This window comes from Rhipicephalus microplus, chromosome X (genome assembly GCF_043290135.1).
Source record: "Rhipicephalus microplus isolate Deutch F79 chromosome X, USDA_Rmic, whole genome shotgun sequence".
Classification (NCBI taxonomy): domain Eukaryota; kingdom Metazoa; phylum Arthropoda; class Arachnida; order Ixodida; family Ixodidae; genus Rhipicephalus; species Rhipicephalus microplus.
In genome coordinates this window covers 442,030,826-442,056,627 of record NC_134710.1, presented here as the reverse complement: position 1 = coordinate 442,056,627, position 25,802 = coordinate 442,030,826, and the positions used below count along the sequence as shown (strand labels likewise).

The following is a 25,802-nucleotide window of genomic DNA, read 5'->3' as shown; positions in this document are numbered from 1 at the left end:
ATACAAACAGAACTCGAGGTCCCGAGAATGGACCCACACCTCGCACATTTGCTCGAGGCAAAAGCGTCAATACTCGCGCGCTGGAAAACACAACGACTAAACAGACGCTTACGAAAACGTCTATCAATACTGAACCAAGACATTGCCAAATATTGCACGGAGCTCACACGACTCCAATGGCAAGAACTCTGCTCGGCAGTCGACGGCCGCATGCGAACTGGGGGTAAATGGAACCTCCTAAAATACATGCTGGACGACTGCGAAACAAAAAACAACCAGAGTCATGCCATAGACCGGCTCCTACACTCGCACAAAAAGATGGGAGGAACAAACTCATCCTTTCTTGAAGAAATCTCCAAACGTCACCTCCCCTTAAACACAGCACAACCCACCGACTACCCAGAAATAGAATGCGAAACGATACCCGAACTCGACGAACCCTTCACGGAGTCAGAAATTCGGGAGGCATTACGCAACCTCAACAGCAGATCAGCCCCCGGTCCTGACAAGGTAACCAACCGCCTGTTGCGAAATTTAGACGACCAAGCCATCACACTACTCACAAAAGACATTAATTACATGTGGGAAACTGGCCAGGTACCTGAACAATGGCGCACGGCCACGGTAATCCTTCTCTCAAAGCCAGGTAAACCACTCAACTTCGACAATCTACGCCCGATTTCCCTAACCTCATGCATAGGAAAAGCAGCTGAACATGTCATCCTAAATCGTGTATCGCGCTACATAGAGGATCACGAACTCTTTCCGTTCAACATGGTCGGGTTCCGTCCGCACCTTTCAACACAAGACGTCATGCTATTACTAAAGAAACAGATCTTCGACTCAAAAACGAGAGATGTTCGTGGCATTCTCGCCCTAGACCTCACTAAAGCATTCGACAGCGTCTCACACCGCTTTATACTGGAATCCATTGCCAGCCTTGGTCTCGGTAAAAGATTCCAGGCGTACATTCGTTCTTTTCTGCAAAATCGAACAGCTCAGCTGCATTTATCGCAACTTACATCCGATACTTACACATTAGGTTCCAACGGGACACCACAAGGGGCAGTCATTTCTCCACTCCTTTTTAACATAGTAATGAAGGGACTTTCTGACAAACTCCGCGACATCCCAAACATAAACCATGCTATATACGCAGATGACATCACCATCTGGTGCCCAGGAGGCTCATTGGCGGAGTTGGAGCAAGCCCTTCAAACTGCTCTCGATACCACAGAAGCCTACTTAAAAAACACTGGACTTCGTTTGTCGCCCACAAAATCAGAGTTGCTACTGTACCGGCAATCTCGCCAAGGCGTTCGTAACTTAACACCCTTAGGTGATCTACCCATAGCGCTACACGCCAAAGATGGGCAGCGAATACCCCGAGTGGACTCCATACGCATTCTCGGCCTCCTCGTCGAGGCCACTGGCTGTCATGCAAGAACAATTAAACATATCACAGCAAAAACAGAGAACATGCTCCGACTCATTCAGCGAGTCTCGGGTCGTAGACGAGGCCTTGGAGAGGCCAACCTTCTGCGCATATACCACGCGTTCCTAATGAGTCACATCAATTACGTCGCCTCTGCCCACAACTGGACGAAGGTAGAAAAGACGAAACTAAACACACTCATGCGCAAAAGCATTAAACAAGTCCTTGGTTTGCCTCAAAACACGAGCACTTCCCGTCTCGACCAACTAGGCATGCACAACGGCATCGATGAAGTGATCGAGGCCCAGACCACGGCCCAAGTGATCCGCCTCTCCTCCTCCAAGGCAGGCCGCCGACTTCTAAGCGAGGCCGGCATGTCCCCACACCCCTGCCTTGAACGCGCAGTAACCCTCCCCAGAGTTGTCCGAGCTACTTACATGGTAACCCCATTTCCGCGAAATGTCCACCCACAACACAACGAAGGCAGACGGCTGGCCCGCGCTCGCGCGATCCTAAACCGTACCGCCGCGAATCGCAACTCTACCGCATTCGTCGACGCAGCGCAATACGGTAACTCCTCCTCTTTCGCACTCGCGGTAGTAGATGGCGACGGAGCCCTACGCTCAGCCGCCTCGGTTAGGCTATCAACAAGCGCCATAGCCGAACAAGTTGCTATAGCTTTAGCGATGACCGACCCCTCACTCACTAATGTCTTCACAGACTCTCGCGCCGCGATTCGGGCTTACGAAACCGGCAACATCGCTCCAGAAGCAGCCCGCATTTTACAAACACGGAAATATACGGGCTCGCACTACCTCTCTTGGTTCCCTGCCCACATGGGCAAAGACGTTCACCCACAACAACCCAACCTCAACGAAATGGCTCATGATCGAGCACGAGAACTGACCCGCCGTGACGATCAATCAGCCACCGAAGAGCTGGGCCCAGACGTGCAGTTTAATGACCCACTACTCACCTTCCATGAAATTACCTCCCACTACCGACACAACAGAAGCCGATACCCTTTACCCCATTCAAAACTAGAACGCGCGCAAGAAGTAGCCTTTAGAATGTTACAAACGAGATCGTACCCATCACGGGGCCGACTCAGCCATTATAACTCAGACATAAATTCACAGTGCCCAGATTGCACAGAAGTGTACTGTTCACTCGCGCACATGCTCTGGCAATGTCCCGCGTTACCTCAGGGACCTCTCACCAGTGAGTCCGACTGGGAGGAGGCACTCAGGAGCCCCAATCTCCGAAACCAACTTAAGGCAGTCCAGAGGGCCCAAGAACTGGCGGAACGCCACCACGTTCCCGCCCCGACTCGGGCGTCGCCTACGGTAGCGGCTGCTAGGATGTCCCACGTGGGCACCCTGGTGGCTTAAACTCCTCAGGACCATATATTAAAGTTCTTGACTGACTGATAGACTATTTCCCGTAAGACATCTAGGTGATGCCACCATGGGCTGTTAAGCCGTTTTTTTTCTTTTCCTACATTGCGACATGAATTATTAAGGCCATAAAACACCGTAAGCAGCAACTCAACCTTTGGATGCGTTTACCGTAGTGCTGTTCCTTTTGTTGTTCAGATGCCAAACACAAAGTTTGACAGCCTTGTATGATGGCCTTCTAGCCCATTCGTAAAATGGTCTTTAGGTTATGTAGATTTCCTTGCATTTCTTTACCTTTCAGGAACTGATCGAGCGAGCTCACTCGGTGTGTACGTCATGAAAATTGCGACATGGGATGTGACGGCAGCACTTTTGCTGACTGCGGTGGCTTTGTGCGTCACCTGGGTACTCAAAAGGAGGCACCAGCAGCAGCTTTTCCAAAGATACGGCATTCCTGGTCCAAAGCCCGATTTTTTTTTCGGAAACTGGATGCAGCTGAAAAAGGATCGCCTCAAGGTATGCCGCAGAGTTTTTGCCTATAGTTGCTTGTAAAAGTATGCCCAAAATCACTGAAAAAAACTTCAAAATAAGAAAATCACAGTGACAACTATATACAGTTTGTCACAGGAAGTTTTAATTATTTTTGGGAATATACTCGCCAAGAAAGAATATGATAATGACGTCGGCCAGAATGGGATTAATTTGAACACTTGCAGTGCTTTAACGGCAGCGTAATGTAAGTACACTGGTGTAAAATGTGGCCACCGTAGTCGGAAACCGAACACTGGGTAAACTGGTGTGCGCACAAAAAACAGACAAACGACAGCAGAGAAGAGACAGGGACAAGCGCAGACTTTCAACTAAATTTAATTCTTCGTCAACCTTCAATTTACAGTCGCACAGAACATAGTCAAGTGGTCACGAGGACAGAACCTAATAGTTTACAACAGGCCACGCAAAAAATGACGCTCACTATCAAAAAGCGAAATGGATGTATCACTAACACAGGTATTGCCTCTAGCAGAAATATAAAACGCTTCCATCAGTTCCCGGGCTGTGGTATCAGCACTCCGACCCAAAATCCTAATCTCCGAGAAAATCGGTGAGCACGTGCAAGCTTTGCAATGCGCGGGCAAATGCGTGATCCCGTTATTTTTAAGTGACAGCTCATGTTCCCTTGCACGGTCGTTCACGCAACGCCCCGTATGACCCACGTAAAATTTCCCACAAGACAGCGGTATTTCGTAGACAACGCCCGTCGCACATTTCACATACACAAACGCGTGCTTCTTTCCGCAACCACCGGATCTCTTCTCGCCAGGGAAGATTCTGGGACAAAGTCCAGCCAACTTACGTGGGGCGGAGAACACGATCGGCATTCTTAATGCATTTAAACTGTGCGGTAAGGGCTTGACCTTCACCTATGAATTTCCTACTGATAATTCGTTGCAGTTTTTAGATTTACGTCTCGTTTTATATGACCACCTATGTTGGCGTTATTGTCCCCGTGCGCAGAAGGCCCTTTTGTCCTATGATTCTGCGCATTCTAAACTTGTAAAAAGGGGGATTGCCAAACTGTGTCTACGGTCCGCTCTTGAGAAGTCATGCTCACATGCAATGCAAGAAAGCTTTAATGATCAGGTGCGGCGTTTAATTGCCGCTGGGTATCCTTGCACGGTAGTCTCGGCAGTCGCTGAAGTGCTTCTGCGTGATGCCAAAGCAGTCCGTTCCAGCGGGAACCCTGGCCTGCGTCGCAGGTGGCGTCCGGAGGTGATGCCTTATATGCATCGTATTTCCCACAACCTCAAAAAGATAGCGAGTAGACACGGTGTGCCGATCGTGTTCTCCGCCCCACGTAAGTTGGCTGGACTTTGTCCCAGAATCTTCCCTGGCGAGAAGAGATCCGGTGGTTGCGGAAAGAAGCACGCGTTTGTGTATGTGAAATGTGCGACGGGCGTTGTCTACGAAATACCGCTGTCTTGTGGGAAATTTTACGTGGGTCATACGGGGCGTTGCGTGAACGACCGTGCAAGGGAACATGAGCTGTCACTTAAAAATAACGGGATCACGCATTTGCCCGCGCATTGCAAAGCTTGCACGTGCTCACCGATTTTCTCGGAGATTAGGATTTTGGGTCGGAGTGCTGATACCACAGCCCGGGAACTGATGGAAGCGTTTTATATTTCTGCTAGAGGCAATACCTGTGTTAGTGATACATCCATTTCGCTTTTTGATAGTGAGCGTCATTTTTTGCGTGGCCTGTTGTAAACTATTAGGTTCTGTCCTCGTGACCACTTGACTATGTTCTGTGCGACTGTAAATTGAAGGTTGACGAAGAATTAAATTTAGTTGAAAGTCTGCGCTTGTCCCTGTCTCTTCTCTGCTGTCGTTTGTCTGTTTTTTGTGCGCACACCAGTTTACCCAGTATTATGAACCAACTCGCCCAGCTACAAGTTTTATGGAAACCGAACACATGGTTCTTGAGCTTGGATTCTCGACAACAATTGTCCAATCAAAGCTACTATGGCAAATTTACTTTAAAAGCTGATAACACAGTCGCCAAGTTCATAAACTAGTTTGAATTCTACACTAAGTAAGATCATCTTCGTTGGCTTGAATATGAACAAGACGCATTAGGAGAGTAGGCACGCCATGACCACACCCCCTGCGTCCATCTTTTCTTTGGCCCCAAACGCAAAAAAATTGAACGCTCCGCCCACACTGAAATGCAGCCAATCATTTTGTGAAGTTCGCATATAATACAGCTGTAAGTCAACGAGTGGCTTCCCGCCATGGTGGTGTGGCGGTTATGGCACCCGATTGCTAACCCGAAGTTCGAGAGATTGAATCCTGGCCATGGTGGCTGCATTTCCGACAGAGGCAAAAATGTTTGAGGCCCGTGTTCTTATATTTATGTGCGCGTTAACGAACCTCAGGAGGTCGAAATTTCTAAAGCCTTCTACTACGGCGTTTCTCATAACTATATTATAATTTTTGGACGTTAAACCCTACATATTAATAATATTATTCATCGGGAAGCATGGCCAGAAACTCAGAAAAATGCTAACATAATTTTCAAACATAAGAAAGGAGATGACACGGACTTGAAGAATTACAGGCTGATCAGCTTGCTCTCCGTCGTATAGAAGCTATTTACAAATTCAATTGCTAACAGGATTAAGGCAATATTGAAATTCGATCCACCGAAGGAACAAGCAGGATTTCGGACAGGCTAATCAACAATCGACCACATTCATACTATCAATCATGTAACAAAGAAATGCTCAGAATACAGCCAACCACTATACATAGCCTTCATAGATTACGAGAAGGCGTTTGATTCAGTATAAGATCCATCAGTCATGCAGACACTGCGGAATAAGGACGTTGATGAAGCATGTATAAACACCATGGAATAAATATACAGGGGATCAACTGCCAACACAGTGCTTCATAAAGAAAGCAACAAAATACCTATCAAGAAGGGTGTAAGCCAGGGAGATACAATCTCCCCAATGTTGTTTACCACGGGCTTACAGGAGGTTTTCGAAAGCCCATAATGGGAAGAGTTAAGGATAGGAGTAATAAAAAGTACCTTATTGATGTGAACTTCGCCGATGATATTGCAGTGCTGATTAACTCAGGGGGCAAATTCTAACTCATGTATACGGAGTTAAAGAATGAGAGCAGAAAGGTAAGGTCTTAAAATTAGTCTGCAGAAAACGAAGGTAATGCACAACCACCTCGGAAGGGAAGCGCGTTTCGAGATATGTAATAGTTTCCCGTGAAGATCCTTTGAAGTTGTAAAGGGTCGGCTACGCATACTTAGGACAGGTAATAACCGGGGAGCCAAACCATGTGACTGAAGTAACTAGAAATATAAAAACGGAGTGGAGCACATTTGGAAAGCACTCTCAAATTATAACAGGTAGATTCCCACTATCCCTCAAGAGAAAGGTACTTAACAGCTGCATTCTAGCTATATGAAGCAGAAACCTGGAGACTTACTAAGAGGGTTCTGCTTAAATTGAGGACGACGCAGCGATCAATGGAAAAGAAAATGATAGGTGTAACAAGAAGAGAGCAGAGTGGATCAGGGAATAAACGGTGGTTAAGGTTATGAAAGTTCAAATCAAGAAGAAATGAGCATGCGTCGGATGCGGAGCACGAGGCAGGATAACCAGTGGTTAATAAGGGTAACTGACTAGATTCCCAGACAATGCAAACGCACGAAAGGGAGATGGAAAAATAGGTGGGTCGATGAGATTAGGAAGTTTGCTGGTACAAAGTGGCAGCAGCAAGCACAGGACAGAGTTCACTGGTGGATCATGGTATTGGCTTTTGTCCTGCAGTGTACGTAGTCAGGCTGATGATGAGGATGGTGGTGGTGGTGGTGGTGATGAATACTAAGTCAACCAAGGGCGTACCATCTTATTCGTGTGCACGAGGGGGCTAGCCTTCCCTCCATCGGTAGTTCCTTTACGTGTGTGAGTGCGTGCGTGTGTGTGTCAGAATTAGTTCAGTACATGTTACAGGAAATATAGTTGTAGGTGGGTCACGTGAAAATGAAGGTGTCGCGTGGGCTTATCGTGGTGTATGTGTGCTGAAAGTCGTCGGGGTCTATCAGTTTAAGCTGATGCTGTGTGGTGAGTGACACCAACATGTCATTAGCTTCGTACTAAGATCCCTGCCTTTTGCTGCTCTCGAGAACTAGAGATAATTTACCCCTTACATTTGCTTTCATTATTCTACGTTATTAGGCTAGCCTTACATGTAGTTACTAGTGCGTATATCTGACTCCCAACTGAGGACCACAGACTACTAAACTATAAGTCTACCAGAATTTTTGTTACTAAAACTCTGGTAAACGTATCACTCCTAAATGCCAACAAAATACGATACAGCCTTAAGGACAGCGGCTGTGTGTTGAGAAGGAACGCTAAATGTTTCGCGTTCACCTCTTAAGCTATCAAAGCACGCGCGACGTATACGCTTAGCATAACGATCACATAGAAGTAACCGATTAGTTCCCAATACAGTAGCGAGCACGACTCGTCAATTGACAGAGTAGCAGTGCTAGTCCTCGAAATCAACAAAACTTCGACATTGCGGACACTTTGAAGCAAACAATGGCAGAATTGAGCGAGACAGGAGAAGTTAGGATAGAATGAACGCGACAAAAGAAAGGTCGTCTAGAGCACTAAACCGGGCTAAACTTGCAAGGCCGGGCAATCGAAGCCAGCCGTTCTCCTTTTTCTTTCTTTAATGCAAATATGGAGTTTGAAACAGTTAACAAAAGGCCAGGCAAGCTACAAGTTATGTTGAGTTGAGAAATGATAGGTAGACAGGTGCTAATCTATGATGCTAAGAAAGTGCACCAGAACTTTCTACTTAGAGATACCGCTGCAGCCTAGCATGCAATCACAAAATCCAGAGCAAATGCCGATGCTGGATTATTCCCAATCATATTTTTTAAATGCTTAGTTAAAGAATTGTGAATAACAAAGAAAAAAAAAGGTCTGGAATGTGGCCTCACTAGCGAACACCTGCTGGTAATATACTCCCTCACCAGAGCAGGTTTTTCCACCTGCATGGTGCACCACTTGGCTACTACCCCCTATGAATACAACAATTACCCTTTGCCCCTCAGTACCCAGCGGCTGCGAACCAACTGTGCTAGGTGGTGGTCAGACCGGCTATGCAGCGGAGGGTGCTAAGACTCTCCGAGTCCGGACAGGCCACCATTGTGATCTAAACTCGGCTATGTTCAACGCTATGCCGCTATCTAGTGAAGCTAGTCTAGCTATGCTATCCTCGGATTTAGAGGGTGTAAAATGGGACTTAATATAAATCAGCGAAGTTAGGAAGACACGTGAGGCTAAGACAGTGCTGAAGAACGTCATATGCTATATACAGTGAATTAGTTGACAAAAAAAAGAACTCGGGTTGGGGTTTTTTGTACATAATAATGGTAAGCTCGCATTATTGCCAAAATGTTATATCGGTTCCTACGCGAATCCCACCACAATCATCAACACTACTAGATATTTTTATAACAAACTTTGATACTTCCTTTGTTACGGCTGGTACTTTGAATCACAATAGAAGTGACCACATGCCTATATTTATGTTTGTAAACCAATTTAATAACGTACCCAAACAAGTGCGTGCAAAATTTTTCTATAGATTTATATATTTTGAAACAATGATCCTCTTTAAAGAACGCTTAGCAGAACCGGTTGAAGCAATGCTTTTGCAGCAAGCGCCACAATTTAGCATACAATTTATTTATGAATAATTTCACCGAAATATAGTTTGAATATGTTCCTCTAAAGTCATCTAAGACATCTAAAAGAGTCGGAAACCTTGGGTAAATAAACAATGTCTTGAGCTTATAAAAAGGTGGGACCAATTGTTCAAGGCATTTATAGTGAGTAAGTTGCCTGAAGCCCTCAAATCATTTAAAAAGCACCGAAACTTTGTTACCAGACGCCTTCGTGATGAAAAGAATTTATACTTTTTGAACATACTTGGTGTACAGAAAATGTTTGAAGGGCACTTAACAGTACGCCTAGTAAGTAATCCACCGCAGCCATCAAGAAAAATGGTAAAACATGGTGCACAAATTAAGGGTCTGAATTAGCTGATGCATTTAACGACTTTTTCTTGTCAGTTGGTGCCACTACGACCAGTAGTACTGCTCTAAAGTAAATAAATAATGAAAACAATCAAAGAATCTTTCTAGAGCCACTTTCAGAGAGCAAATTAGTAGCGACATTTTTGTCATTCAGTAAGAGCAAAGCCACTGTCGCGGACAATATTCAAATGAAACCAATATTCAAATGAAACCAAATGTGAAATCAAACTGCGTGCACTTCTAAACTGCCTAACTAGGGAACATAATATTGACATATCTAGCATATAACTAATAAGGTTGCGATTAGTGTTTATATAGTTATGCGACCTGGTGACTACATTTTTAAATCCTGTATTGTCATCTTTCATTTTTTTTCTTTTTAATGCACATTGCGAAACACTTTTATTTTGGTTGTCCTTAGCCGCCTTTCTTCTGTGCTACCTTGTGTACTAGAGCTTCAGGGCTAGTCAAGCTGTTCTCACAGCTTTAACCTTCCCTCCTCGTAACATATCTTTGTTGCGGAATAAAATTTCAATTTCAATTTCAAGAATATTGCTGGCAACGTAGTGAAATACTATAGCCTCTGTGAGAGGGCTGCAAGTATCGTAATTAGGTTTAACAAAAGGTACAAGATGAAGGTGGTACAGGCCTACGCGCCTACATCGAGCCTTGATGATCATTTGGTTGAACACTTCTATGGAGATGTAGAGTCGGCAATTAATAACTCAGACACAGTACACTCTACTGATGGGCAATTTTAATGGCAAAGTAGGCTAGAAACATGCCAGAGACCATGCAGTGGAAGAATGTGGATTCAGCTAAAAAATGCCAGATGAAAATTATCAGAGTTCGCAGAACGTAATAATTTCCGGATCTTCAATACCCTTTCAGGAAACAGGCCTACCATAAGTGGACGGGGCGAAGTCCTAGTAATATTCTTAACATCGGTTTGTTCCCTGACCAACTGTGCTCTCTTCTTGTCTCTCAAAAAATATAATTTTGCTTTCCATCACTCGCTGCATCATCCTCAATTTAGACGGAGCCCTCTTTTTAAGCGTAGAGGCATTTGCTCCGCAGGTAAGTACCAGCAGGTACCAGCTGACATATACCTTCCTCTTGAAGGTTAGTTGTTAATTACCATTTATGACTTGAGAATGATAGCAGAATGTGATCCACGGCACACTTATTTTTCTAGTTATTTGTTATTTTAATTATTAGTTTCGATGCCTTAAAAGTGCTCGTTCGTAGACACCAGTTTCTGTGGACGTGGAGAGTTCACTACCTCAAACTCACCATGGACTACCAGCTCAACTGGAAGCCCGCGCTGGCAAACACCCGCAAAGATTCGTGAAGTATTGACGACATGGCCTCCTGCATCATCGGCGATGGCAAAGGTTGCTCCCGCACATCACCCTCCGGTTATTCAACGCGGTAGCCTCGACCAGAACTCTCTACGTAGTCCCACTCATCACGCTTAAACCGGCGCGATTGGCCACACTCGATTTCAATCACCGCGGCGTCGTTCGCCGTCTTTTTAGATTTCCGCGGAAGTCACTGATCAGCTCCACTTTGGCGGAAGCCGATCAGACACACCTCTCACTCCGAGCAAAATGGGGTGGCCTTCGACACGTACACCGCATGTACCAGAGGTCTGACGGATGACGTCTGGCCGCCCGACTGCTGACTGGCCCACACTCAATCACCAACACTCAGGCATGGGCCAGTGAGCGCTGGAGTACGCCTAGCTTAACCCGGAACCACCAAAATTTGGCTGGCTCCCTTCCGCTGCACCAGGATGGTGGCCTCGTTATTAGAACTACGATGCCCAGCATGTGGGCTAAGGAGAACACCCCCCACTGTTCCCCTCAGCAGGAAAATGCAGCAGTGATTTTGAAGCGATTCTCCGGTCGAGTCCTCGTTGTCACCGACGGCTCGGTGACTGCGGACGGGTCGGCGGTATCTACAAGCTTCATACCATCGCTTGGCCTCCAGGGGAAGTGCCGATTTCCCTTCAGCGCATCGTCTACTACTGCGGAACTCGCCGCCATCGACATCGCCACCGATCAACTAGCCGAGTTGCTACTAACATCACCGGTAGTGTTGTGTGATTCCCGGGCCCCCTTTTGGAGATCGTGCGGATTCCCGGCCCCTTTTCGGAGTTTATGGAGATCTTGCGGAATGGCTGTGATGTCACGATGGGGTTCTTCAAAATATGTTTGAATTAAACAGACTTAACAGTACGTTATGTTGGGCTAGTTGGTACATAATAGGCTGAAATACGTGGTGCAAGGTTGACAAAGAGAAAAAGATGAGACAGAAATGGCGCTCTTTCTGTCTCGTCTTTTTCTCTTTGTCAACCTTGCGCCACGTATTTCAGCCTAAACAGACTTCGTTGCGTCATAGGCCACAACGTCTGTAAGAAAAACGGCGAGGCGGTTTTCTGTTTTCTCTCACTTTTCGAAAACCGCACATGAACATGAAACACGCATTACCCACTGATGATAACAAAACAATTTAACGTCTATGTACAGAGCTCTAAGTCACAAAACAAGTCTAGTCCAACCGTAACCCAAAGTGTCACCGGCGAGTCCTTGTGTACTGAGGTGTGGCAGACGTCTACGGCAAGCAGATGTGTGCACGGGGAGACCGTCGTTGAAAGAATCCAGCGAAGAGCAGGGCGACGCTCAGATGAGGGTACGACGGAACGTGTAGGTGCCGAAACCAGGGCTGCGGAAGTCATGCAGTTTTCCTCTCGGACGCGCAGACCAGGGGCCACAGGAAAGCTATCGGGCTGCCGCCCGTCAGTGGACCTGGTGGCTGCAGCAGCTTCCCGCTGGCTCCGTTGACCATTTAAGCTTGAGGTCAAGCGAAGCAGGCCTTTCCTACTCTTACCTCTGTGAGGCACTCGGGGCAAGCCACGACCGTGACGCTGGTGAACTACCTCTACCCTGCTTCTGCCCGACCGAACCAAGAGCCCCTTGCCAACTGCCGTAGCACTCCACGGGTCGACTCGTCGTCCCACTATAGGGCTTCCTGAGTTGCCGGGTTCAGAAGTCATTGGCCCCTGAAATCTTTGTGGTAACTTCTGATTGGGCCACTTTCTTTTTATGGTGTTGATTTAGCGTCCTCGTGCTGATGTTTCTCGTCGTCGTATTCACCATTTTTAGTGTCGCGCATTTTTTCGAGGCACTCACTTAACGCGCGCACTTCACTTATCAGAGATGTGTTCCAATTGGTGCTGTATCACAATGGATTACACGGCGATGGCACAGAGGACGCCCTAGCCAAGGAGGCTCACCACCCCAGCACACCTGTCACCGCGTTAATACGCGTAGGTGATGTTGCGTAACTTCATATTGCGTGCCATGTGCGTACTGTACAGTCCGAATCACGTGTAGCCGCTGAAAACCCCCTTGACCGTTACCGGGGACCGGCATCGGCACGCGTGTCCTGGCCTTTCTCCGTCTCCGCACCGACTGCTGCCGAACCACTGAGAGACAATTTCGTTACAGCAACAGCGGGAGCCGTTCGTGTGCGGAATGTCCGGTGGGGGAGACAATTGAGCACGTTATGCTGCAGTGCCACGTCTACAAATATCAATGCCACAGACTTTTTGGTGCATACGGCCACCTGGGACAGCCACACATGAGTCTCGACTGCGTTCTTTCTCCGTGGTCTCGACCATAGAAGTCTGGCTCAGGATTTTTGCGGGCACGCAGCGCCACTTGTCGACGCAGTTTGGAGTTGTGCAAAGCTCGACTCCCTTGCACAGCTTGCTGCGCAACCAGGCGCAACTACAGCGTACGAACCAATGATTGAGCTAAAACTTAGGTGTAACATATCACCGGTAATATGGCCAATCGCAGAAAACTGTGGGATACGACAGCTTCCGGTTCGACACACCACGCGGGTTAACAGTGGCATGCGCGCATTTTTGCACCCCTCCGTTTAAAAAAAAGCAGCTCTCCATGCAATGTCAGTGCTTTAGAAGTTGTTTGTTTTTTTGCTAACTGTGACTTCGACGATAAAAAGCTACGAAAGCCACGAACAGTAAGGAAAATCAACTTTTTTATTGCACAAAAATGATCTCCAATGATTTTATGCTGCTTGGGGCTACTGTCAGTTTGTATAGCAGATCAGTCGATACAGAAGACTGTTTTTATTGTATGATATGTTACATCAGACAAAAAGATCACCATTTTAAAGATCTCAGTGGTTAGGGATGACAGTAGCAGTGTGCCCCGCCGTGGTGGTCTAGTGGCTAAGGCACTTGGCTCCTGACCCGCAGGTCGCGGGATCGAATCTCGGCTGCGGCGGCTGCATTTTCAATGGAGACGGAAATGCTGTAGGCCCGTGTGCTCAGATTTGGCTGCCCGTTAAAGAACCCCAGGTGCTCGCAATTTCTGGAGCCCTCCACTGCGGCGTCTCTCAGAATCTAATGGTGGTTTTGGGACGTGAAACCCCACATATCAATCATGGTCGCTGGCACTTAAATTGCAGCACACCGAAATATTTAAAACACCTTTTACATTGTACGCACAGTTCTCTTTGATGAGCTTCCTACTTTTTTGAAGCGAGGTTCGATTGACGGAAGAAGCTTGCCAGTTCCTTCACTTTCAAGAAACCTTGCCTCAAGACGAGCAAAACAGGAGGGCATATGCACATTTCCTTGCAAACGGCTCTCTTTGCTCTACCCATCTATGGCCGGTGCGTCGATGGGGGCACTGATGGGGTTCTTTTTCGCAGTGACGCCAGGGCAGAGTATGAAGTCTATCTGCGGTTTTCTCGTGCGCATCTCATAAAACTCGGGCAGGCCTTCGACGCCTTGCTCAAATTCTGTGGTGACGCCGAATTCTTACGCAAGGAGGCTCGTGGCCACGTATGCGTGTGTGTTAGTTCACAACTCGTGAGCCCGCCCACTTCTCTCGGGCTCATCACGTGACGCTCCCCGTCTTCCCCGCTTGCCGGCCTGCTTGATGGCTTTGCTCGGTGGCAGTTCGAACGTGGACATCCTTCTCTCAGCTCCCCTGCATTCCTCTCTCCTGCATTCCTTCTCTCATAGAGGTGACCTCTACGAGAGAGACAGTTACTACGACGTGCTTTCCTCTTCATTTCTTTTTCCTAAAAAACTCTACGCACAATCTTTCGAGCGAAACCACTGGCGTCTGTATTTGTGTGTTGTTTGCATATCTGAAACAGGCTTTCAGCAAATGCTGGGATTGCAGTGGGCGGATAGGCCGGCAGCTTCGATTCTGCACTCTTTTGCATCACAGCCTTGTTGCATCTCGCGGTGGCACACTTTCTTCAGCGCAGACGTGAGGCAAAGTGATGCAATGGCTCTTTTTAATGTCTTGGAATGCGACGAGTCAAAAGTTAAAAGTCCCGAAGAGCTAAATATCTAAAAACTGCAATGTGCTCTGCGCAGGAACTTCATGTGTATGTGTTTAAGAAGCACCCCCCTCGTGTAGTCCCGAATAGAACATGGTTAGGGTCCCCTTGTATGCCACGACTACTTAATAAGAGCGCATTCTTGTATCGTGTTTTAGTAATAATGGTTTTCATGTCGACCAATACATAGTTGATGGAGGGGGTGAGAATAAAATCAGCTATCCGCCTGAATGAGTTCTCACCCCTTATGAACATAAGGCAATGGTGGTGGCGGCAACACAACACCACAGGTGACAAAAATATACAACACTAACCAAATTTTTAATAATAAAATTTCAAAAAACTGCAGACAGCTGCTTTCACAAACAAAAACCACACACACACACACACACACACACACACACACACACACACACACACACACACACACACACACACACACACACACACACGCACACACACGCACACACACGCACACACACACCCATGTTATTTTTTTAACTAATTGGCTTTTTCAAAAAAAAAAAAAATAAACATTTGGGAAGTTTCCCCTCTTCATTGATGTTAGATTGGCTTGAGCCATAGCCTCCTTTAAAATAAAGGAGGCTATGCTTAGCCCGTTATACCTCCTGGTGGTACGGGCTACCCCCCCTTTTCCTTTTAGTTATTTTCACATATAGGGGGCGGAAAAACACACACACACGCACACACACACACACACACGCACGCACACACACACACACACACACACACACACGCACAGTGCTATGAACATATATAGAAATGGAAATAAAAATTCTAAATGTGTAAACAACAAATACACTAACAAACACAAGATTTACGTGCAGCGGTGATTTCATTTTCATTCTTTTTTTGTTTTAGGGGCGAAGCTCCTTATTGCGTCGTTGGCGGGTATGTGCCCTCGTCATAACCACCGAGGGCACATAAGCGACACTTGTTAATTCTTGAACCGGCCATAGAAGAGGTACTTGTACTATGCACTGAAAATGCAAATGGTGTGACATAAGAGGGTGTTGCTTGTAGAAAATAAGGATTGGCGTCACACGTACAGAAAAAGAGAGAGAGACGGTGGCGTGTTCTTCGGCAGCTCCGTACGCCAGGGGGCACTCTATAGTACAATAAAAGCGCCGTTTTGGCGCGCGCGCGCATTCAGAAGCTCGGCGACGGAGGCTGGGTAAGGCTGCTGAGCGGCTTGTGCTATTCACGCGGCTCGCGGCTCGAAGAAGGTGGTGGCTCGCGCTTGAAGAAGAAACCCTGACGTGCGGATGCGTGAGGCAGAAGCGAAGCCAAGACCTTGCAGTACGAGAATGGGAGGCTGAAGCGGCGTGTGGACCCAGCTTCGCCCCACCCTCCATCATTCAACCCGTGGATATGCTGTCATTTTTGTTGACTCTTTTACCTTAATGTTCGCTAGGAAAATGGAAGATAAGGTTTTAAATGTGAAGAGTGTGTAAAGAGTGCTAATAAGCTACTGGCGAAGTTGAGAAAGGATGATATGTGCTCTATTAACACCTTATAAATATAACCTGTTTATTTGCGATGGTAGCTGATGTAATTTTTTGTTGTCCATATAGTTAGTTCTAGTAGGAGGAAGCATCCATGGTGGCTGATGGTGGTGTGGGTATTTTGAATGAAAATGTTTCATCTGTGATTGTAGCTAAACGGTTTTTTGTTCGATTTTATAGTGGCGTAAGTACCTTTAAATGTATATGTCCTGTATATTGATGATTTCATGTTCCTTAAACAAGTAATTTTTTGTATATCTCTGAGAAAACTTGTAAATTAGTCGTAAGATTTCATTATGGACAAGTAAAATTTCTCTTAAATTAGTCTTAGTCATTGTCGCCCCCCCCCCCCCCCGTAAGTGTAGCATTTCAAGTTTGAAAGGAATAAATGATGGTATATAGCAAGCTTTGCCTTTAACAGTAAAACAGATTTATATTGCCAAAGTATACTAACCGCTCTCGAAGCTAACAATAAAATGCTGCGAACATGATCATTTTATTACAAATGCTGCCGTTGTGAAATAAACTCCTAGTGATTTTATTGACCTACCATTTTAAACTGACTGGCATGTCTATTACAAATTACTTAGGTATAAGATTTCCTATTTGTTCAAATAGGAATTACACCTTTAGTTTAATTTACATTACCTGGAAGTGCATTTTTCTTTGTCCAAAGTTCTATCTTACCAAATGTATTATTACCACGGGAAGATAGCTCTTTTTGTGTATCAGCTGACAAAATTATTGCAGTGTCATCCGCATAAATGATGAATCTGGATTGATCCTCAAGGTTCGCGATATCATTAATGTACACGTTGTATAGAAGAGGTCCAAGTACACTTTAAATAAAAATATACCCAACTGGGAGGAATCGGGGAATGATGCGCCCGCTCTGCTGCGGTGGCCTCACTGAAACCTAATTGTGCCGAAGGCAATACATGCGTTTTCCACCATTTTCCTCTCGTGGGCTTCGAACGAAGAAAAACGAGGTTCATCCTCTGATTATGCTCTCGTGGTTGCTCGATTTTGCTTTGGTGAATGCTCCGCCAATGCTCCAGTTCATCACTCAGCACCATTTATTGGCTGTTCGGGGAGTGACGTAGACAGCTTCGCCACCGGGAGGCCATTCCCAATAAGAGCTTCAAGCGCTTACTAAAGGAGTACATTGAGCATGATTTGAGATCAACAGGCAGCACGTTCTACAGTGTTATGCATATAAATCTTGCCGTCGTTTGACCATTGTTGGAACGTACTTTAGGTAGAAGTAGATTATGGTTAGCTGAAAACCTCGTGTTGATAGTATTTACAAGAGTAACTCCCGAGAAACTGGAAATGTATAATTCAATATTAGGATACAAAACATGATCATCAGAATTTTGTAGCTGAAGAGTTCATGCAGAGGTAAAAGGTTCATGTTGCTAAAAAGGGGGGCTGATGGTGATGAAAATGATTTCAAAGTAATGAGTCTCAAAGCTTGCTTCTGTAATCGTTCTAGATGATTTACATGTGACCAATATGTATTTCCCCATGATGATACGCAGTATGACAGGTGACTATGAATGAATGCGTAATATAAAGATAAAAGGATTTCAGTGGAAAAGTAAGGTCGTGTTTTGATGATCACGTGAATACCGAAAGACACCTTTTGAATTAAGGCCTGCGCATGCTCGTTTAATTTCAAATGTTTATCTAATACCACACCAACAAACTTTGTAGATGAACATGCATGAATGAATTGTCAATCAAGTGTCACTGCTAATGAAGCGATGTTTGGAAACAAGTGCGAGGACGGAAGACCATGAAATTAGTGTTTGATGAATTGATGAGTAACAGATTCGATACACACCATGAATGAACGTCATTTAGGTCGACGTTTAGTGATAGTTGTAGCGTGAGTGGATCCTTGTGTGCGGTAAAAATAGTAGTGTCATCAGCGTAGAGAAGAGTGTTAGTGTGATTCAGACGAAGTGGTAAGTCATTTATAAATAACAAAAACAGGAGCGGTCCCAGAATTTACCCTTGAACGCCAATGTTAGTGGTTTTTGGAGATGAAAAACTCTGGTCTATCTGAAAAACCTGCGTCCGATCACCAAAATAGCTTTTAATGAGCTGAAGAGTTGGTCCAGATATGCCGTAAATGTCAAGCCTATGAAATAGGATGGCATGCTTAATTGTATCGAAAGCTTTAGTAAAATCAATAAACACCGCTCCAAGAAGAACACCTTCATCAATTGTCAATTTAATCCTGCCAGTGAAAGTTATTAGTGCAACTTCAGTCGAAAGACCTGGACGAAAGCCAAATTGGTGATCAGATAATATGTTGAATTTCGATGGGTATTTCGATAAACGGTTGCAAATTAGTTTTTCAATGACTTTACTAAACAAAGGTAAAGTGCAAATCGGGCGATAGTTGTTACAGCATTCGCGATCACCTTCCTAAAATTGGGGATAATTTTCTCTGCTTTATGGCCTTTAGGAAACAAAGCAGCCGCGAAAATCTTATTGAATAAATAGGCTAAGATAGGGGAAAGTTCTTTGATACAAGTTTACTTTTAGAAGAACAGATTTGATCAAGCCCTGGGGCAGTCTTCTTTTATGATGAGATGATATTTTAACTTCATCTGCTACCATGAGATACAAAAAGAAAGATCGAGGAGTACGTGGAAGACTTGACAGTGAGAGTTCCGACTGAGTGTTAGTATTAGTATTCACAGGGGTGTTGAAATGAGAGCTGAAAACCTCCGCAATAGAATCAGAATCAGTGTATCTGTTTTTATTAACAGATATAGCAGTTGGGTGAGATTTAGGCTCATTGCTGTTCAGATTCTTTAAGTACACGCCACTGCTGCCTTGTGTTGCCAGTATTATTTATAATATTACTTTGATAGTACTCCCGTTCAGCGTGCTTTAGGGCAGCTCCCAGAATATTGGAATAAGTTTTTAGACGACATTTGAGTGAATGATTGAATGGTTCTGCCGTGACCTTTTCGCGAAGATTGTCCTTTTCCTTATAGAATGCGTTAGTGCCTTAGTAATTCAATGATTCCTAGGTGCATGGAACCATTGTTTAATTATGGTTTCAAAGTGGTGAAAAGATGACTTGGCATGGGCAGGCTGCGCCCATGGCAAGTTATCTTTTCACCCACTGTTCTTTCTTCATATTTGCAATACAATATGGTCTAATATCTTCCCCTATACTTCTTTGGCATTATTGTCTGTTAGATTTCATATATATATATATATATATATATATATATATATATATATATATATATATATATATATATATATATATATATATATATATATATATATATATATATATATATATATATATATATATGTGCAGGATAAACAGCTGTAAGTAGGGCTTGTCCCTTGGGTATATGTCTCTTGTGTGCTCCGTTATCTTTTTTTCGCTACGTATTTACATTCCTTCCTTTCCGCTTTTACTCTACTTAACAACGTCTCTTTAGTTCGGCTGACGACCTCTGCAATTTCAATGCCTGATTCCGAATTCGCATTCATGCTTTAAGCTTGATTAGTGTTATGGTGTTACGTTTCTATGTACAAGTCGTGTGTTCGAAAGCCAACCATGGGAGCAGAACTTCAATAGGGGCGAAATGCAAAAGCCTTTCTGTGTTTCAAATTCTTGTCACTTTATAGTTATGAGCCTGAAGACTCAAGGCTTCTCACTGTACGATTTCAAGTTTTCCCTGCTTTGCCGCGCTTAGACTCGGGTGCACAGTGAAAAACCAGCCAAGATAACTCTTATTCAGGTATAGTTTTATCACTCTAAACATTATAGTCTTTATCATTTGAAATCATTAGGAGTCGGTGGAAACGTTTGCACATTGTCAAGTATTTTTCGGGCAATACCAGCACTGCTCGAAACTGTTTCCACCAACTGCATTCTCCCTCTAGGTTAGCAAATAAAAAAACAACAAAAATTGCGATTACCAATGTACATACTTTTCCATCCCCAGGTCATGGAAAAGTGGATCGAAGAGTACGGCAAAGTTTTCGGTTTCTACGAGGGTGAAGTTCCCAAGGTTGTCATAAGTGATCTAGAGATCATCAAGAAATGCTTCGTGAAAGATTCACATGTATTCCGCGACAGAGGACCTTTCGTCGTTGAAGTGGAACCCATTAAAAGCAGTCTGCTTTTCCTCAAAGGTGGGGAAGCTTACTTGATGCCAGATGCATGCTCTCTTTTCGTGTGTGCCTATGTGTTGTGAATTGTTGTTGCCTAGTTGCACTTACACCACAGAGATAGACCTGAAATAACTAAATTGCAGGTATTGATGAGATATAACAGAGAACCATGCCAATAATGTATACAGGACCTTATTAGAAGTAATTGTAGCGTGAATGTGAACAAAGAAAAAATGATGAAAAGAGGCTTGTCACGGGCGGGGTCATGAGCATCACGGCCAGTATGTAACACTCACCGTCATGGCTACTGGCGGTGCGGACTGATGCTCCCACGTTTATTCCACAATTATGCCCCATAAAGTTGACGTAGGAATAGCCGCCGTGGCAGCTCGGAGCATCGGATGCCTTATTAGAAGATAGTGAATTTGGTTTTTGTCCACTGTCAGTAATCTTTACGTCGTTAATATTGATACGTGTATGGAACTGTCACCCCGACACAGCTGAATTGGCACCCAAATGAAGAAGACGACAACGTGGTTGTTGTGGGTTGGACTCTCGAGATTCTCCCCTTGGCCTCCTTGACTGTGCGCTCTCTAAGCTGTTAGCAAGACCAGCTCTCGGTGAATAAATCTTCCCCGTAACATCTTTTGGTGGAAGGTGCGGGGTCTTCACACAACTCGGCTCTGCAACTCCACAGTGGACGCCAGCTTTGTACAGCCGCGATGCCTGAAACCGGCACTCAGGCCTCGCCATCCGCGCCGGTTCCATCACCTGTGATTCCCCCCATCTTCTCGACCCTGGCACGTTTTCCGGGACGGACAGCACGGACGTCGAAGAATGGCTTGATGAATGTTCGATTTGTTCTTTTACCCCTGACACTAAGACCATGGCGAAACCTGTCATCACGTCGCAATACAAGGCGTTCCTCGACAAAATGATGCCCAGCGACATCTTACCTTTCCAAGTTGCAGCGCTCCGGGGTGTTCTATTTTCTTACCTGGATATATTTGATGTCGACGGCCGTCCCCTGGGCCGCGCATGTGCCGTAACCGACCGCATCAACACCGGCGACGCCACTCCCCTCCACAACCGCCCTTATCGCGTGTCACATGCTGAGCGCCAAGTTATACAGATGGAGGTCGAGAAAATGCCGAGTAAAGACGTCATTGAGCCTTCATCGAGTCCTTGGGCATTCCCTGTTGTCTTAGTTAAAAAGAAGGACAACACCTGGCGCTTTTGCGTCGACTATCACCACCTGAATCGGATCACCAAGAAGTACGTTTATCCTTTACCCCGAATCGATGATGCGCTCGACTGCCTCCACGGCGCCAACTACTTCTCGTACCTTGACCTTCGATGCGGGTACTGGCAAATTTCGGTCGACGACCGTGACCGCGAGAAGACAGCATTCATCACACCCGATGGCCTTTACCAATTCATGGTCATGCCTTTTGGGTTGTGCAACGCCCCGGCATCTTTTGAGCGTATGATAGACTCTCATCTTCGCGGTTTCAAATGGTCAACCTGCCTTTGCTATCTGGATAATGTAATCGTTTTCTCGCCCTCCTTCAAAAGCCACCTGTCTCGTCTCTCAGAAATTTTTGACGTTTTTCGTTGCGCTGGTCAACAACTGATTTCATCGAAATGCTCAATTGGACGCCGGCACATTAAGCTACTCAGCCACCTTGTTTACGCCACTGGTGTTCAACCCGACCCTGAGAAAGTCCGTGCAGTCCGAGAATTCCCGATTCCGCGTTGCACACAAGAAGTTCGCAGTTTTATTGGGCTCTCCTCATACTTCCGCCGCTTTGTCTTCAACTTCGCGGATATTGCTAGGCCCCTCACGGATCTCCTCAAAAAGAATGTGGCCTTTTTTGGGGAAGGGACCAAGAACATTCCTTCGCATCGCTAATTACCGCCCTCACATCACCACCTGTGTTGGCTTATTTTGATCCGGCGGCTCGAACAGAGCTTCGCACCGATAAAAGCGGCCATGGAATTGGTGCTGTACTCACTCAGATACAGAATGGCACCAACCGTGTGATAGCCTACGCTAGCCGCCATTTATCGCAAGCAGAACGAAATTATTCCATCACTGAGCGGGAATGCTTAGCCCTCGTTTGGGCTATTGCGAAATTCCGTCCGTACTTATACGGAGGTCCGTTCACAGTCATCACGCACCATCATGCGCTTTGCTGGCTTTCGACGCTTAAGGACCCTACAGGAAGACTCGGCCGATGGGCATGTCAATTACAGGAGTACACGTTCTCGGTTGTTTACAAATCTCGAAAGCTGCACAGCGATGCTGACTGCTTATCCCGGCACCCCGTTGATCCACCTAGCTCCAGTGATTTGGAATCCGATGCCTGCGTTTTAGCCATCACTGACTTTCTGAACGTGGCCGACGAACAGCGCCGAGATCCATCGCTGCTCACCATCATTGACTACCTTCAATCACGTTATGCTGACCCTTCTCTTAGCAGATACCTACTTCAAGACAACGTTTTGTACCGCCGCAACTTACATCCCGACGGCGCGGAACTTTTACTCGTCGTACCGCATCACCTGCGAAAGGATGTTCTGCGACAATTCCACGACGCTCCAACTTCTGGACATCTAGGAGTCTCCAAAACTTACGACCGCATTGACGACGATTATTCTGGAAGGGCCTCTACCGCTCTGTTCACCGTTATGTCGCATCATGCGACCTCTGCCAGCGCCGAAAGAAGCCTACGACTCCCCCTGCCGGTCTTCTTCAACCTATTGAAGTTCCAGCCGAGCCATTTTATCGAGTGGGGTTGGACTTGCTAGGTCCCTTTCCTACTTCTACAACTAGAAATAAATGCATTGCAGTGGCCACAGACTATGCCACTCGGTATGCAATCGCTCGAGCGCTGCCAACCAGCTGCGCAACTGATGTTGCCGACTTCCTTCTGTACGACATTATTCTCCATCATGGCGCTCCGTCTCACCTGCTCACAGACCGTGGTCGCTACTATCTATCTCGTGTGGTTGATGATCTACTCCGATCTTGTGCTACCCGTCACAACTTCACCACATCTTACCACCCTCAGACTAACGGCCTTACGGAGCGCCTAAACCGCACATTGACAGATTTGCTTGCCATGTACGTATCTACCGACCACACTGATTGAGACATAGCTCTTCCGTTTGTAACCTTCACCTATAACTCGTCGCGTCATGAAACAGCGGGCTACTCCCCTTTTTATCTACTCTTCGGACGTCATCCCTTACTGCCCTTCGACACACTGCTTTCATCAGACCACCCATCCTCCACTTCGTACGCTCAGGATGCGATCACCCGGGCCCAGACGGCACGCGCGGTATCGCGCGCTCGGTTATCGTCGTCGCAGACAGCACAGAAGTCCCTTTATGACCGTCGACATAGAGATGCCGTTTTTTCTGCGGGATCTCTTGTTCTCCTGTGGCTCCCATCTGGACGTGTTGGCCTCTGCGAGAAACTACTGTCGCGATACGCTGGGCCCTACCGAGTCATTCGTCAGGTCACACCTGTGACCTACGAGATTGCCGCTACCACAAACTCATCAGCTGCTGTACCCAGAATGGAAGTAGTCCACGTTTCCCGTCTCAAGCCCTACAACGCCGACTCGCTCATTTAACAAGCACCGAGACGGTGCCTTACTGGCCGGGGTGATAATACGTGTATGGAAGTGTTGCCCCGACACAGCTGAATTGGCACCCAAATGAAGAAGACGACAACGTGGTTGTTGTGGGTTGGATTCCCCTTGGCCTGAATGACTGTGCGCTCTCTAAGCTGTTAGCAAGACCAGCTCTCGGTGAATAAATCTTCCCCGTAACAATATTTACATCAAATTTACTTCTAGTACCATCCATTATACCTTCCATGGTATTTTTGCCTCTCTTCGATGTCCTTAATATTGTGTCTAACGAAGAAAACGAGCCCTCGAATATAAAAATCTTTCCTTCTAATTTTCTTTTGCATGGCGTTTTAACGATCCATGTGTAGTCATTGCTGTAGTGCCTATACGTTAACTGTACAGAGTTTATAGTATACTTAAAGAGTGCATTGCGCAATTTGTGTGTCAGAAAAATGTAAAGCATCGGGGTAAAGTACGCATGGTCCGCCTCTCACAGCGTCTATGGAAATGAAGGAACGCACACAATGAAGGGCAGCCTTAGGTAATTTATTTAAAGCTGAAGTAAAAGCCGGAGGGAGTAAAACTAGACAGTTTGTTTTATAATGCCTCTTCTATAAAAAAACAGCCCACTGAAGTCTTGCAAAAGTTATCAACATTACTACATCCTGCCAGCCATCTTGTTTGTTTGTTTTGCTGACTCCTCGAAAGCCTCGGATGCCTGTGAGAGCTATTTAGGATCTGTATTTGGAAATAGCAGTGGTACTTCCCCTGATATTGGCATTAACCAGGAAACCTCTGTCTTTCTATGACTAAAGATTAGTTAAAATAATAATAATATTTTAATAAAAATAATAATAATAAAAATTCGGCAGATTCCACGTACGAGAATCGAAATTATGCGAGGAATGCGGAGGGAAGGTGACTGTGTTGCAGTTTTTCTATTGAGCGACACGTCATGAAATGGCGTTAAATATATTTGCAAATGTTGCACGCACACACATATGTTGAAGATATTTATTATTTGCATTCGTCCGGTCAAAGCTGCCGAGGTAAAGTTTTTGTTAACGCTTAAGCGTTAAAAGTACGCCTGTGTGTTTTCGCCGTTATTAAGTAGATATAAACTGCCGAACACATGTGGCACATACCCGGATATGAGTGTCACATACCTGCCCTTGGGTATGCCCACTAGTTTCTGGAAAGTGTTTGACGATGTACGCGACGGGATCGTGACATTGTTTATTTCGTGTCCAGCGAGTCGTATTCGTCTAACAATTTCTCCCTCTCATACTAATTTTGGTTTACCCCAATTCAAGGATGAGATCATGAGAACACCGAGTGGTAGGTGGCTAGATAGATAGATAGATAGATAGATAGATAGATAGATAGATAGATAGATAGATAGATAGATAGATAGATAGATAGAACGCCTACGCTTTCTACATTGGGATGGCCAACACTGCAGCCTCTGCAGCCACTGTGGCAAAGAAGAAACCATGCAACATATCCTTTGTGACGACCTAGAGTATAGTAGACCACAACTATGCCTTCGCAAGGAACTCAACAAATTAGATAGTCAACCTCTGTCGGAGGAAAAAATTCTACAATATCGACAAGACGCAACTT

The 25,802-nt window shown here is 45.6% G+C and overlaps 1 protein-coding gene across 7 annotated transcripts in view; it reads left to right on the top strand.

Annotated features, from left to right (window-relative positions):
* Positions 1 to 25,802, top strand: part of LOC119160886 (cytochrome P450 3A4) — an 89,005-nt gene that overhangs the window by 14,168 nt on the left and 49,035 nt on the right. For 4 of the 7 annotated variants that reach the window (XM_075880549.1, XM_037413156.2, XM_075880548.1 and 1 more), the window contains 2 exons: positions 3,134 to 3,348; positions 20,370 to 20,559. In XM_075880549.1, coding sequence (XP_075736664.1) covers positions 3,169 to 3,348; positions 20,370 to 20,559 — 370 coding nt within the window. In that variant the 5' untranslated portion in view covers positions 3,134 to 3,168. The remainder of the gene's footprint in view (positions 1 to 3,133; positions 3,349 to 20,369; positions 20,560 to 25,802) is intronic. The other 3 variants (XM_075880551.1, XM_075880552.1, XM_075880553.1) reach the window with 1 other exon arrangement.